At 40.0% G+C, this 14,933-nt stretch overlaps 1 protein-coding gene across 3 annotated transcripts in view; it reads left to right on the top strand.

The window, feature by feature from the left end:
- The window catches only part of LOC106869947 (glutaredoxin domain-containing cysteine-rich protein CG31559), a 113,614-nt gene extending 104,333 nt beyond the window's left edge, over positions 1-9,281 (top strand). For all 3 annotated transcript variants that reach the window (XM_014915890.3, XM_089365513.1, XM_014915889.3), the window contains exons 4-5: positions 1,474-1,539; positions 6,465-9,281. In XM_014915890.3, coding sequence (XP_014771376.1) covers positions 1,474-1,539; positions 6,465-6,650 — 252 coding nt within the window. In that variant the 3' untranslated portion in view covers positions 6,651-9,281. The remainder of the gene's footprint in view (positions 1-1,473; positions 1,540-6,464) is intronic.
- The last annotated feature ends 5,652 nt before the right edge of the window (positions 9,282-14,933 follow it).

Genomic DNA, 14,933 nt, shown 5'->3' with positions numbered 1-14,933 from the left:
CTTATCTTATGAAAGATGATAGGATGGGATTTAACTGCTCTTTCCTACTGGTTGACTGACTACATAGAACTTTAATAGACAGGCTTCAGAGAAACTTGTGCCCCTTCATGCTCATGACTAAAGGTGACTCCCACATACCTCAACCCATTTTCTTATGCATTTGTTTACCATATTTGCTTTCTAATTTGTTGATTTTGCCTTTCGTCCATTTGGAGTGGATGAAATAAGTACCAGTTGAATACTGAGGTCTATGTAATCAATTTACCCCCTCCCCCCAAATTGCTGGCCTTGTGTGAACATTTTAAACAAACATTAATTGCTATCATTTGTATGAAATGTTTTGTTGTGCTGCAATTAGTGGTCATTGAATTAAGCATTCAATAATACATAAATGTGCAGATACAACTACACCATAGTCAAAATGTCAAACTAGATGTAAAAGATTTATGTCAAGCTTGATGATAAACAAATTCCACTTTCGTTTAGCTTCAAAGCTGAATAGTTGATATTGAAAAGGTCGTCAATTCCTTTATTTTACTTATCTGCAATCCTCTATATTCTCATCTGTTCAGATATCCTAGATCATATATGGGCAACCTGCAGCTCTCGACGAGTTTCTAGTTTACTAATTTCATACTAAGACAAATAAACTTTCATACTAAAACAAACAAAATTAAGAAGAACTGCAAAAAATTCAGTGTAAAGAGAGCAAGTAATATTTCATGAATATGTGTTTTATCATACGGCCGTCTCCCACTGGGAAATGGTCCCCAGTTGATGAAAAGTTGCCCATCCCTGTCCTAGATGTATCGACTTCTTAATCCTTTCAATACCAACCTAGCTGAAACCAACTCTGGCTCTGTAGTACAAATGTCTTGTTTTCATAAGTTTTGAATTAAAATCTTTCACCAAACCTTAGTCACAATTTATGTTCCTAACACTAGCTTAATGATAACTAAGTTATTTTACTAAATTCTTTCTTATATTTAAAATTAATTGAAAGAAACACAAAGCATCTCAGCAGAAATATGGCAACGAAAGGGTTAATTGTTACATTTCTATATTGTTGTTTGCTTGTATTATCCTCCAACCCTTTGAAAGTTCTATGACTATGTATAATACTTGCTGTTACAATTTTTTTTAGAACCAACTTAGTGAAATTTCAGATTGTTGAATGAAAAGAGATTAATAAATGCATAAATAAAAATTTTAAAAAAATTAAAATGATAGAAATAAAAAATTATTTATAATATTACATTCATAATTTTTTTATGTTGTATCTTGGAGAGGTCATTACGCCAGTAACAAACACATGCACTGGTTTCATTTCACTTCTTTTATTCTCATTATGATCCTCCCAACATATAACAAAATCTATTTCGACATACAATTTCTCATAAAGAACCTTGCAAATGAAATACAAATACAAAATATATTCCTCATAATTCTTTACATTTACTTTATATTTTCCAGACGGCAGAAACCTTAGAAGTTCTAAATGAATCTGGAGAATTAAGAGAGATTTTGAAAAACTTTGAGGTAAGTTGGCATAATAACATAAGAACATGGTAATTCAGACAAGGAAAATTCCAGAACTTCATTTACAACAGCAGTCAGAGATAAGTTTACATGAATGTGTTCATGAAAATGTTATGCCGATATTTATGTAAACATATTTGAAAATAGGTGGCTGGTGGTAAAGAGTTTGCTTTCCAGCTACATGGTACCCAGGTTCAGTTCCACTGCATGGCACCCAGGACAAATGTCTTCTATGATAGCCTTGGACCAACTGAAACCTTATGAAAGGATTTGGTAGATGGAAACTGAAAGAAGCCTGTCATAAACCTTTCATATACATCATTGTCATTTAACATCCACCTTCCATATATATATATATATATATATATGTATATATATATATATATATATATATATATATATATATATATATATACTAGCAGAGGCACCCGGTGTTGCCCGGGAATGAAATTGTTGCTTATATACTTGAAGAAAAAAAGCAAAATATACTGTATAGAAATTTGAGGACATTCTGTAGATGGACTCTCAGATGAATGATGGCTGGGCGCCTCTCATGGAAAGGAAAATTGAAGAGCCTAACATTTATCCGAGGTCAAATTATTCATGCATCACAAGTATGGAAGCATTTGGTGAAGTCGATTTCACTTGAAAAGCGAATACACAAAAACATCAAAATAGAGAGTGAAGCTTTTTGCCGTTGCTACGTCAATACCGGAAGTTGACATTGCATCACAAGTATGTAAGCATTTGGTACAAAAACGTCAAAATAGAGAGTGAAGTTTTTTGCCATTGTTACGTCAATACCGGAAGTTGACATTGAGGAACCTTTTTAAAGAAGTGAATCATAAATATAAAGCAATATTATTTATTTTTAATTAAAAAATCAAATGAAGAGCCTAATATTTATCCGAGGTCAAATTATTCATGCATCATAAGTATGGAAGTATTTGGTGAAGTCGATTTCACGTGAAAAGCAAATACACAGACATCTCTGTTTTATATATTAGAAGAGAAGATATATATATATATACAAGGCTGGCCAAAAGTCACCTGACAATAAATAAAAAAACCATTCAATTCCATGATTAAAACAGAAAATTATTTTATATCAGACTTTGCTAATAAACAGACAAATGTTGAAAAAGAATGATTTTTAACTCACAGCATTCAATTATTAAACATTCATGATTGGAATGAATAAATAAAATTGAATATTATGTATTTATGGAACTTTGATTTACTGTCAGGTGACTAACCCTGTATATATGTGTATGTATGTATATATATATATATATATATATATATATATATATATATACATTCATGCATACATGCATACATTCATACATACATGCATACATACATACATACATACATACATATATAAATACACACACATATATATTTCTATCTATATACATATATATATACACACACATTTCTATATATATCATCATCATCATCGTCGTCGTTTAACGTCCGCTTTCCATGCTAGCATGGGTTGGACGATTTGACTGAGGACTGGTGAAACCGGATGGCTACACCAGGCTCCAATCTAATTTGGCAGAGTTTCTACAGCTGGATGCCCTTCCTAACGCCAACCACTCAGAGAGTGTAGTGGGTGCTTTTACGTGTCACCCGCACGAAAACGGCCATGCTCAAAATGGTGTCTTTTATGTGCCACCCGCACAAGCCAGTCCAGGGGCACTGGCAACGATCTCACTCGAAAATCCTACGGGAGCCAGTCAGGCGGTACTGGCAACGGCCACGCTCAAAATGGTGCATCTCATGTGCCACCCGCACAAGAGCCAGTCCAGGGGCACTAGCAACGATCTTACTTGGCTTGCCGGGTCTTCTCACGCACAGCACATTTCCAAAGGTCTCGGTCAGTAGTCATCGCCTCGGTGAGGCCCAATGTACGAAGGTCTTGCCTCACCACCTCAGCCCAGGTCTTCCTGGGCCTACCTCTTCCACGGGTTCCCTCAACTGTTAGGGAGTGGCACTTTTTCACACAGCTATCCTCATCCATTCTCACCACATGTCCATACCAGCGCAATCGTCTCTCTTGCACACCACAACTGATGCTTCTAATGTTCAGCTTTTCTCTCAAGATACTTACACTCTGACGGGTATTCACATTGACATTACACATCCAACGGAGCATACTGACTTCATTTCTTGCGAGCTTACGTATGTCCTCAGCAGTCACAGCCCATGTTACACTGCCATGTAGCATGGCTGTTCGTACGCATGCGTCATACAGTCTGCCTTTTACTCTGAGTGAGAGTCCCTTTGTCGCCAGCAGGGGTAAGAGCTCTCTAAACTTTGCCCAGGCTATTCTTATTCTAGCAGCTACACTTTCAGCGCACCCACCCCCACTACTAACTTGGTCGCCCAGATAGCGGAAGCTATCGACTACCTCTAGTTTTTCACCCTGGAATGAGATAGAAGTTGTTTCCTGTTTGTTTACAGTCTTTATTGCACCTGAACATCTGCCACAAACAAAAACTAACTTGCTAGTTAACCTGCCTTTGATGTTGCTGCACCTCTTATGTGTCCATAGCTTGCACCGGGTACATCTTATAGAGTTACTACCTACTCCTTTTCTACATACTGAGCAGGGCCATCTACCTGAAGGGGTTTGTGTTTTATCTACCTTCCTACTTATTAGGATTTTGGTTTTAGCTAGGTTGACTCTAAGGCCCTTCAATTCTAGACCTTGCTTCCACACCTGAAACTTCTCCTCTAGTTCTGATAGTGACTCCGCAATTAGGGCAAGGTCATCAGCATAGAGGAGCTCCCTGTCAAAGGCTTTCTCCATGTCAATGAAAGCCAGGTACAGAGGTTTATCCTTAGCTAGGTATTTCTCCTGCAGCTGTCTCACTAGAAATAAGGCATCAGTAGTGCTTTTACCTGGCACGAACCCAAACTGCATCTCATCTAAATTGATTCGCTCCCTAATTAGTTGGGCTATGACCCTCTCTGTAACTTTCATAACCTGATCTAACAGCTTGATGCCTCTGTAATTATTATATATATATATATATATATATATATATATATATATTTGACAGGAATGGCAACAAAAGAAAGAAAGAGACCTCGATATTATGCAAATAGAGGAATGTATCTGTAAAAATATGTGTCACATATTTTTACAGATATATATATATATATATATATATATATATATATACATTATGTATGTGTGTGTGTGTGTGTGTGTGAGTGTGTGTGTATGTGTTTATGTATGTGTTTGTTACCCATCACCACAAGTACCAGGCTTAAAAAGATCATATACTGGGGTTGATTTGCTTGACTAAAACCCTCCAAAGTAATGCCCCTGCATGGCCACGGTCCTAAAACTGAAACAAGTGGGAGAGAAAAGGTATATGCCTGAAATGTAACTGCTGCAGTTTGGAAAAAATTATTCAAACAAGTGAGACAACTTTTTTTCTTTTTAAGCATAAAATGTGGTCTGATGAATTTACTCTCACATTTCTTGTTAGCAGCTGACATTAGGAAGTGGATGCAGCCTTGAAAATCTCCTTAAAGTCATGATGTCAGCCGTTGACACAAATGTTGAGAGTGAACTTATCAAACCACATCACTGTCGTCGTCGTTATCATCATCATCATCATCATTTAATGTCCATTTTCGATGTTGGCATGGGTTGGATGGTACCAGTTACACAACACTGGCATCAGCTTTAATTACGATTTAACTTGGCTTCATGGGTCTGCTCCAAATAATTTCTCTTACTCGGTCGAATCAATTTTTCCAACCTACATCTGTTATATTTCCAGCAGACAGTTCTTTCAGACCCATTACCTTCATGGCAATATTTAAAGCTATGTAAGGTGAAAAACTGGCAGAATTGTTAGCATGCCAAGCAAAAATACTTCATGGTATTTTATCCATCTTTAAGTTCTGATTCAAATTCTACCAAGATTGATTTTGCTTTTCATCACTTTGTGATCAATGAAGTGCCATATTTTAATGTGTATAAGAAACCCCCTAATTTCGGAGGCTTAAATTTTGGAAAAAAAGGTTTTGTAAGAGCTTATAATTCTATCCATGTATAAGAAACTCCCATATTATTTTAACCTAATTTTTGACAAAAAAAAGGGTTCCTTATACACATTAAAATACGATACATACCAGTCGAACACTGGGAAGTCAATTTAACCCCACTCTCTTGAAATTGCTGGCCTTGTGCCAAAACTTTCATTCATGGTTATTATTTTAATGTATGATTAGATACTTCAGGCCAAACAACCTTTTAATACCATTTTTGATCATGTAAAAGGAAAATTAACAAGTATTCTTGCATAAATGTAACTGAATCTGGTTACATTTTTCTTTTTCATTTTTTTTTTTTTTTGTTATATCTACAGTTTTATAAATAAGTTGTTTGGTGAAACAAATGATATAATAAGGACATTGGTGTTGGCTATGGTGGTGGTGGTGGTGATGGTGGTGGTGGTGGTGGTGGTGATGATGATGACGATGATGATGATGATGAGGAAGAGGAGGAGGAGGAGGAGGAGGATGGCAACAGGGATGACAACAGAAGAGGCCAGTGGTGGTGGTTGCAATGGTGATAGAGCTGTGGTTGTTGTTGATGCTGCTGCTGCTGTTGTTGTTGCTGTTGTGGTAGTTGTTGTTGTTGTTGATGAAGCTGCTGCTGCTGTTGTTGTTGTTGTGATGGTAGTAGTGGCAACAGTAGTGGCAGTGGCAGCAGTAACATCACCGCCATCGTCAACAACGATGATGACGATGATGACGACGACGACGATGAGGGTGGTGTTGATGATGATAATGATGATGATGACGATAATGATGATGATGATGATGAATGATGATGATGAAATTTGTTAAATATAATCAATTTATTCATCCTTTTTTTCATTTTTTTTTTCCAGAAAATTACAGTGCAAACAGAATGTTCAAAATGTGGTGGATATAATTATGTCCCATGCTCAGTGTGTCATGGAAGCAAGCGCTCCATTCATCGGAATAATTTCACAGAAGAATTTGCAGAACTCCGCTGTGTTTTTTGTGACGAAAACGGACTTTTAAAGTGTGATCATTGTCTAAATAACGAATAGACGACTGGTCAGAAATTGGTTTCGGAATATCCCTAATCAGGTGTAAACCTAAAAAAAAAAAGAAAGAAGAAAATAAAGAGCGGAGAAAGAAAAAGGAGAAAAAAACAAAGAAGTTTTGTGTTTCTTTCTCATTGGTTATATTTGAATCTAACTTGTACATAAAGTCTAAGCATTCTTTCAGGAAACATGGATTCCTGGACTTTGTTCTTGTGTAGATGAATTTTTTAGTTTGTAAGTGAAGATGGTAATTTAGTTGTGTTGTACAGCTCTTTCATGTTCTGGCGCTGAGCTGCACTTTCTGCTGTTGTTGCTAAATTTTCGAAATCATTCAACAGATGCTTGCGTAGTATACTTAAAATCAGATGGCCTGAACACATAAGCAATATGGAGCTATGGCAAGGAACAAATCAAGTTTCGATTAGGGAGCAAATATTTAAGAAAAAGTGGAAGTGGATTGGTAGCACAATTAGAAAGGACACACCAAATGCAGCGAAAAGTGCTTAACAGTGGAATCCGGATGGATATAGAAAGAAGGGTAGGCCTAAGAACTCGTGGCATAGATCAACACAAAAGGAACTAGAGAAAGGGGGACATTCATGGCAGAGTATAAATACAGAAGTAAAAAATTATGCGACATGGAATTCAATTAGAAGTGGCCTATACTCTGCATTGGAAGGTTAAAGGCAAGAAAGAAAGAAAAACAAAAAAGTGAAGATAACCTGGTTCGCCATCAGTTATGACAAGTATTTCAGTTGATGCGATCAATGGAACAGCCTACTTGTGAAATTAACATGTAGGTGACTGAGTACTCCACAGACATGTGTATCATTAGTATAGTTTTCAGGGAGATTCAGTGAGATATACTGAATGTGACAAGGCTGGTACTTTTGAATTACTGGTATGATTCATTTCTGCTGGCTGAGTGGACTGGGGCAACGTGAAATAGAGTGTCTTGCTTAAGGACTCAGTGTGCCACTGGGAGTCGAACTCACAACCTCATGAAAGCCTTATCTACTAAGTCAGGTTTCTATCTTGAAGAAAAGGAGAAACACTCCTTAAGGAGGCAATAAATGAAGGACCATTCACAAAACATGTGGAACCCAAGAAGAGAAAAACCAGAAAATGTGCAAAGAGGAAATCAAACTTTGAAGGACATAAAAATGCTTCACTTAGGTGCTTTTCAAAAACAGAATAGTAACGTCAAATGACAAGAACAGCTGGTTTATTGTTATGGAAAAAGAGCACAGAAGAAAGAGACTGAAGGAATGACATTGGTGGCATAGAGAAAAAAAGCCTTAAGGATAAATTGGATGAAATGGATGGTGGTGGTGGTGGTGATGATTGTGACGGTGATGATGATCGTGATGGTGATGATGATGATGATGATGACGATGATCGTGATGGTGGTGGTGGTGGTGGTCATCGTCGTTGTTGTCGTTATCATCATCTTCATCATCATCATCATCTTTTGACATGGTTGAACAACCAATTCCAACCAGTCGGGATTCATGTTGCACATCATAATATTCCCTCCTTTCCATCTCTAAATACAAAATGTAGCTTGCAAGATCGCCAATTGGAATAATACACCCCATCACATAAAGATTTTTATAAAAAAGCTTTAAATATAGCATGAATATATAAATGAAATAAAGCTAATATAGACATTTTCATTCCAAATGATATCATTATTACCCCTAACTAAGGTGACAAGCTGGCAGAATTGTTAACACTGTGGGCGAAATGCTTAGCGGTATTTCATCTGCCACTACGTTCTGAGTTCAAATTCCACCGAGGTCGACTTTGCCTTTCATCCTTTCGGGGTCAATTAAGTAAGTACCAGTAATGCACTGGGGTCGATTGTCCTTGTTTGTCCCCTCTGTGTGCAGCCCCTTGTGGGTAGCAAAGAAATAAGAAACATTAGCATGCCAGATGAAATGCTTAGCGGTATTTCCTCTGGCAGAAACATTAGCACGCCGGGCGAAATGCTTAGCGGTATTTCATCTGTCTTTACGTTCTGAGTTCAAATTCCGCCGAGGTCGACTTTGCCTTTCATCCTTTCGGGGTCGATAAATTAAGTACCAGTTACGCACTGGGGTCGATGTAATCGATTTAATCCGTTCGTCTGTTCTTGTTTGTCCCCTCTATGTTTAGCCCCTTGTGGGCAATAACGAAATAGGTATTTCCTCTGTCTTTATGTTCTGCGTTCAAATTCCGCCAAAGTTGACTTTGCTTTTCATCATTTTGGGGTTGATAAATTAAGTACCAGTTGCATACTGGGGTCGATCTAATCGACTGCCCCCACTCCCCTATAATAGAAAGGATAATTACCCCTAACTAACTTAAAACAATTGCAGCATGGAAGGTGTTTATAAGCCATTTAAAAACACACAAAAACTGTTAGATTTACTTCGGAGATGCAGCATGGAATTTTGTCAGTGAACAGGTCACAGTCTCAAAGCGATGAAAATATTTTGGCAAATTAAATTTAAAAGTTGAAGTGAATTGAACAGTTTTTGTGTGTTTTTAAATGGCTTATAAATACCTTCCACGCTGCAATTGTTTTTGTTTCCGTACACAATCTCAGATCAGGTCACTTAAAATACATTATGCAATAATTTTCTTTATATCATGTTGATAAATAGCACAAACTCCTGATATAACTGTATTTAGGATAAAAATAAAGATTATAAACTTAACAAAATTTTCTAATTCAATTAAACAATAATAAAATAAAATCAATAAAAAAACACTAGCTGTAACTAAAGTAGAGTCACCACCTTACCTTTGTACGACAGTCTGTCACAATCGTGAACACAGCAACCTAACCACTTGGCCACGCATCCAAATGGATGATAGATCAGCAAGAGTGTTCACTGAAATGTAGAATGCATAGTGATTCAGATGAGACCATAGCTCATGTTGCATCAGAATGTCCACAGTTTTCTCAGAATGAATACAAAGAAGTATGGACATGGAAAAATTGCTGCAATAAATCACTAGAATTTTTGCAAGAAACTTCATTCTGCATACACACAAACTCACAAAGCTGTAACCATTTTGTGGGAATAGAAAGGCAAGCCTTTGAAAATGATGAAGCTGGTTGTTGTAGGACTTCCCTATACAAACCAAAAGAAGAACAGAATACAAGAGGCTAGATATTGTTGTTAGTAACAGGACGACATGTATTGTAATCAGTGGCAGCCCATGTATACGAACTGCAGAACTACAGCACCCCCTATTTCCACTCAATATTGGCTGACTCCTGTGCAGATGGCACATAAAAAACACCATTTGAGCATGGCTGTTGCCAATACCGCCGGACTGGCCCTCGTGCCGGTGGCACATAAAAAGCACTCACTACACTCTCAGAGTGGTTGGCGTTAGGAAGGGCATCCAGCTGTAGAAACTGTGCCAGATCAGATTGGAGTCTGGTGTAGCCATCCGCTTCGCCAGTCCCCAGTTAAATCGTCCAACCCATGCTAGCATGGAAAGTGGATGTTAAATGATGATGATGATGATGATGATGATTATCAATAACATTCAATATAACGAGTCCTTTTTCCTTTAATTCTTTCTTTATACTTGTACATTATATAATCTTTAAGCTTAATGTCAATAGCCATCTCCTGGTTTATGAAAAATAAATACAAAATTCCTTGTATAGAACTGTGCGCTTCACAGTTCCAATGCACATGTCTGTGATAAGGAGCTTCATGCTAGGGAGAAAGAGCACTGGTGTGCTGGTGAAAGGTAGTGTTTCTGTTAGACTCTGCATGTGCTGTGCTTAAAAACGTGTTTATATTCTTGAATGTGATAAAGTGTAGAATTAGATTATTATCCTGCTTCCAGTTTCAGTGGTTGCTGCCAGGATTTGAAAAAAGGGCAGATTTGTACCCCTTATTTTGTGATTTAGGGGGAGATTTTTGAAAAACAAGATGGAATTTGTGGCTGGGTTCAGTTTGTGGCTAAAATGTGAACCAATCAAGTTTATGTATAAATTTTCTTTTTATAAGTTTGTTTCCTTTTACACAATATTAAAACAATGGCTAAAATTTTCTGAAGCAGCACCCCCACTAATTTTGTACACGACACTGCTTTTCCCCTTCCCAGGCTACAGGCCCACACCCCCAACACCCATACTGTTAGGATTGGCACTCTCAACGTCGGCACGCTGAAAGGTAGATCTGGTGAAATTGTTGAGATGCTTGAACGGAGATGCGTAGATATGTGCTGCATCCAGGAAGTAAGATGGAGAGGAGGTTCTGCAAGGTTCCTCACAGGCAAAGAACACAGGTACAAGATTTTCTGGGCAGGGAACACTGACGGGGTCGGGGGCGTAGGAATACTTCTAGCGGAGAAATGGGTGGATAAGGTAATCGAGGTCGTTAGAGTAAGTGACAGAGTACTTAAGATCAGACTAGTGCTTCATCATAGATTAGCTACTGTCATCTCAGCTTATGCACCTCAACCTGGGCTACCAGATGGTCTGAAAGACCAATTCTATGACACCCTCTTGCAAACTACCTCGTCGACGAGTGACAGGGACCTTCTCTTTGTGGCTGGAGACTTCAACGGTCATGTCGGACGTCGTGCTGGGGGCTTCCATGGCATACATGGAGGCTATGGCTTCGGTTCCCGCAACGAGGAGGGAACCAGACTGCTGGAGTTCTGTGATGCAACCAATCTTATGGTCTGCAATACCAACTTCAGGAAACCTGCCAGTCACCTAGTCACCTACCGCTCCGGCAGACACTCTAGCCAAATCGACTACATCCTCGCCAGAAATAGGGAAAGAGGGCGGCTTATAAATGCCAAAACCTACCCTGGCGAAGAATGTACCCCACAACATAGATTAGTAGTTAGCGACTTTGGGATCAAGGCAAAATGGGTGCCCAAAATTAGACAGGCTTGGAGAAGAAGGGTGTGGAAGCTTAAAGACCCTGCAAACGGACAGAGACTTAGAGACAAGTTACTTGAAGCATTTAACGAAATAGAAGGGGATATAGCATCATACAACGTGGAAGACAATTGGAGATTTCTGCGGGACAACCTGTTGAAAGCCACCGACCAGATTTGTGGGTGGTGTAAGGTCCCCTCCCAACCCAGAGTAACGTGGTGGTGGAACAAGGAGGTAGACAGGGCTATTAGACAAAAGAAACAGGCTTGGAAGGACTGGAAGAACGGTGGTAGCAGGGAATTGTACCAATGTGCCAGAAGGGAGTCTAGGCGACAGGTTTATTTAGCCAGAGGGGAAGCAGATAAGGAAAGATTTGCCAAGGTTCTGCGCCGTGAGGACCAAAGACTCGAGGTATTTCGTGTTGCAAGACAGTGTAGGAGAGAGAATAGTGATGTTGTAGGAGAGAAATGTGTTCGCATGGATGATGGTACGCTTGCATTAAATGAGGATGCAAAGAAAGAGGTCTGGAGATGCCACTACGATAGATTGCTTAATAAAGAGAATGAATGGGAGAAAGAGAGCCTGCCTTATGTCGACCCAATAGAGGGACCAGCTATCCGAGTTGATAGTACCAGGGTAGATAAAGCAATTAAGAGTATGAAGACCGGGAAAGCCCCCGGCCCATCAGGAATCACTGCAGAGATGCTCAAAATATCTGGCAGTGTTGGCTATAGCCTAGTCACCCGTATTACGAACCAGGTGATACACGAAGGAGTCATACCCTATGACTGGTGTAGCAGCATCATAGTCAACTGCTACAAAGGTAAAGGGGACGCTTTAGATACAAATAATTACAGAGGCATCAAGCTGTTAGATCAGGTTATGAAAGTTACAGAGAGGGTCATAGCCCAACTAATTAGGGAGCGAATCAATTTAGATGAGATGCAGTTTGGGTTCGTGCCAGGTAAAAGCACTACTGATGCCTTATTTCTAGTGAGACAGTTGCAGGAGAAATACCTAGCTAAGGATAAACCTCTGTACCTGGCTTTCGTTGACATGGAGAAAGCCTTTGACAGGGTCCCCCGATCCCTTATCTGGTGGTCAATGAGGAAACTTGGGATAGAAGAATGGTTAGTGAGAGCTGTGCGAGCCATGTACAGAGATGCTGCCAGTAAGGTGAGGGTTGGAAATGAGTACAGCAATGAATTCCGGGTAGAGGTAGGGGTCCACCAAGGTTCCGTCCTCAGCCCCCTATTATTTACCATAGTCCTCCAGGCAATCACAGAGGAGTTCAAGACAGGTTGCCCCTGGGAGCTCCTCTATGCTGATGACCTTGCCCTAATTGCGGAGTCACTATCAGAACTAGAGGAGAAGTTTCAGGTGTGGAAGCAAGGTCTAGAATTGAAGGGCCTTAGAGTCAACCTAGCTAAAACCAAAATCCTAATAAGTAGGAAGGTAGATAAAACACAAACCCCTTCAGGTAGATGGCCCTGCTCAGTATGTAGAAAAGGAGTAGGTAGTAACTCTATAAGATGTACCCGGTGCAAGCTATGGACACATAAGAGGTGCAGCAACATCAAAGGCAGGTTAACTAGCAAGTTAGTTTTTGTTTGTGGCAGATGTTCAGGTGCAATAAAGACTGTAAACAAACAGGAAACAACTTCTATCTCATTCCAGGGTGAAAAACTAGAGGTAGTCGATAGCTTCCGCTATCTGGGCGACCAAGTTAGTAGTGGGGGTGGGTGCGCTGAAAGTGTAGCTGCTAGAATAAGAATAGCCTGGGCAAAGTTTAGAGAGCTCTTACCCCTGCTGGCGACAAAGGGACTCTCACTCAGAGTAAAAGGCAGACTGTATGACGCATGCGTACGAACAACCATGCTACATGGCAGTGAAACATGGGCTGTAACTGCTGAGGACATACGTAAGCTCGCAAGGAATGAAGCCAGTATGCTCCGTTGGATGTGTAATGTCAATGTGAATACCCGTCAGAGTGTAAGTATCTTGAGAGAAAAGCTGAACATTAGAAGCATCAGTTGTGGCGTGCAAGAGAGACGATTGCGCTGGTATGGACATGTGGTGAGAATGGAGGAGGATAGCTGCGTGAAAAAGTGCCACACCCTAACAGTTGAGGGAACCCGTGGAAGAGGTAGGCCCAGGAAGACCTGGGCTGAGGTGGTGAGGCAAGACCTTCGTACATTGGGCCTCACCGAGGCGATGACTACGGACCGAGACCTTTGGAAATGGGCTGTGCGTGAGAAGACCCGGCAAGCCAAGTAAGATCGTTGCCAGTGCCCCTGGACTGGTTCTTGTGCGGGTGGCACATGAGATGCACCATTTTGAGCGTGGCCGTTGCCAGTACCGCCTGACTGGCTCCTGTAGGATTTTCGAGCGAGATCGTTGCCAGTGCCCCTGGACTGGCTTGTGCGGGTGGCACATAAAAGACACCATTTCGAGCGTGGCCGTTTTCGTGCGGGTGACACGTAAAAGCACCCACTACACTCTCTGAGTGGTTGGCGTTAGGAAGGGCATCCAGCTGTAGAAACTCTGCCAAATCGGACTGGAGCCTGGTGTTGCCATCCGGTTTCACCAGTCCTCAGTCAAATCGTCCAACCCATGCTAGCATGGAAAGCGGACGTTAAACGATGATGATGATGATGATGATGAGCCGCCACTGATTGTAATTGATAGGGCATGTCCATTTGACATCAGAAAAAAAGAAAAAGTAAAGTATTATACCAATTTGAAGTATGAAATACTCAAATGATACTGCTGTTTATTACTAGGAACTTAAGAATTACGACAAAAAAATTTGGCAGTAGGTTCCTCATCTGGAATGTCAAATGCCAGTAATAACTTGGTGTGTTCAGGTACCAGCCCAGGCTCCTGCTGCTTGTTAGGCTGAGAAAAGGAAACTTTTGAAGTATCAGTTGCTCTGTGACAGGTTTATTGTTGAGCCTGTGACAGTGGAGACTTCCTGAATTCTTGACCCCCAGACCATATCCCTACTCACTGTTATTGGAGCAGAGATGGCTATCCACAAGTGTCAGCCTCATGAGTTGGAGTGGCTGTTCCAGCGCATCTCCCTCAACAGCCTCTGGGACAATGCCTTTTCCATTTTGTCTACTGGAACCATAAGGCAGTTTGAATTATGGGAAATCAAGAGAATATAAGAATTTCATAGTTTATTAGACAAAGTAAAGAAGAAAAACTTGAAAATAAATACATAGGATATAATGGCTTACAATATTCATTCCGATCCCCAACACTAAACTCTCACATTGGGTTAATTTTTATAACATATCTACTACTAAATTCAGCGGAAATATTTGGAAGAAAAAGTCTTCATAAGCGCAGGCGTGGCTATGTGGTAAGAAGCTTGCTTC

Source organism: Octopus bimaculoides, chromosome Z (assembly GCF_046866305.1).
Source record: "Octopus bimaculoides isolate indiv1 chromosome Z, ASM4686630v1, whole genome shotgun sequence".
NCBI lineage: Eukaryota > Metazoa > Mollusca > Cephalopoda > Octopoda > Octopodidae > Octopus > Octopus bimaculoides.
This window is presented reverse-complemented; position numbering and strand designations above follow the sequence as displayed.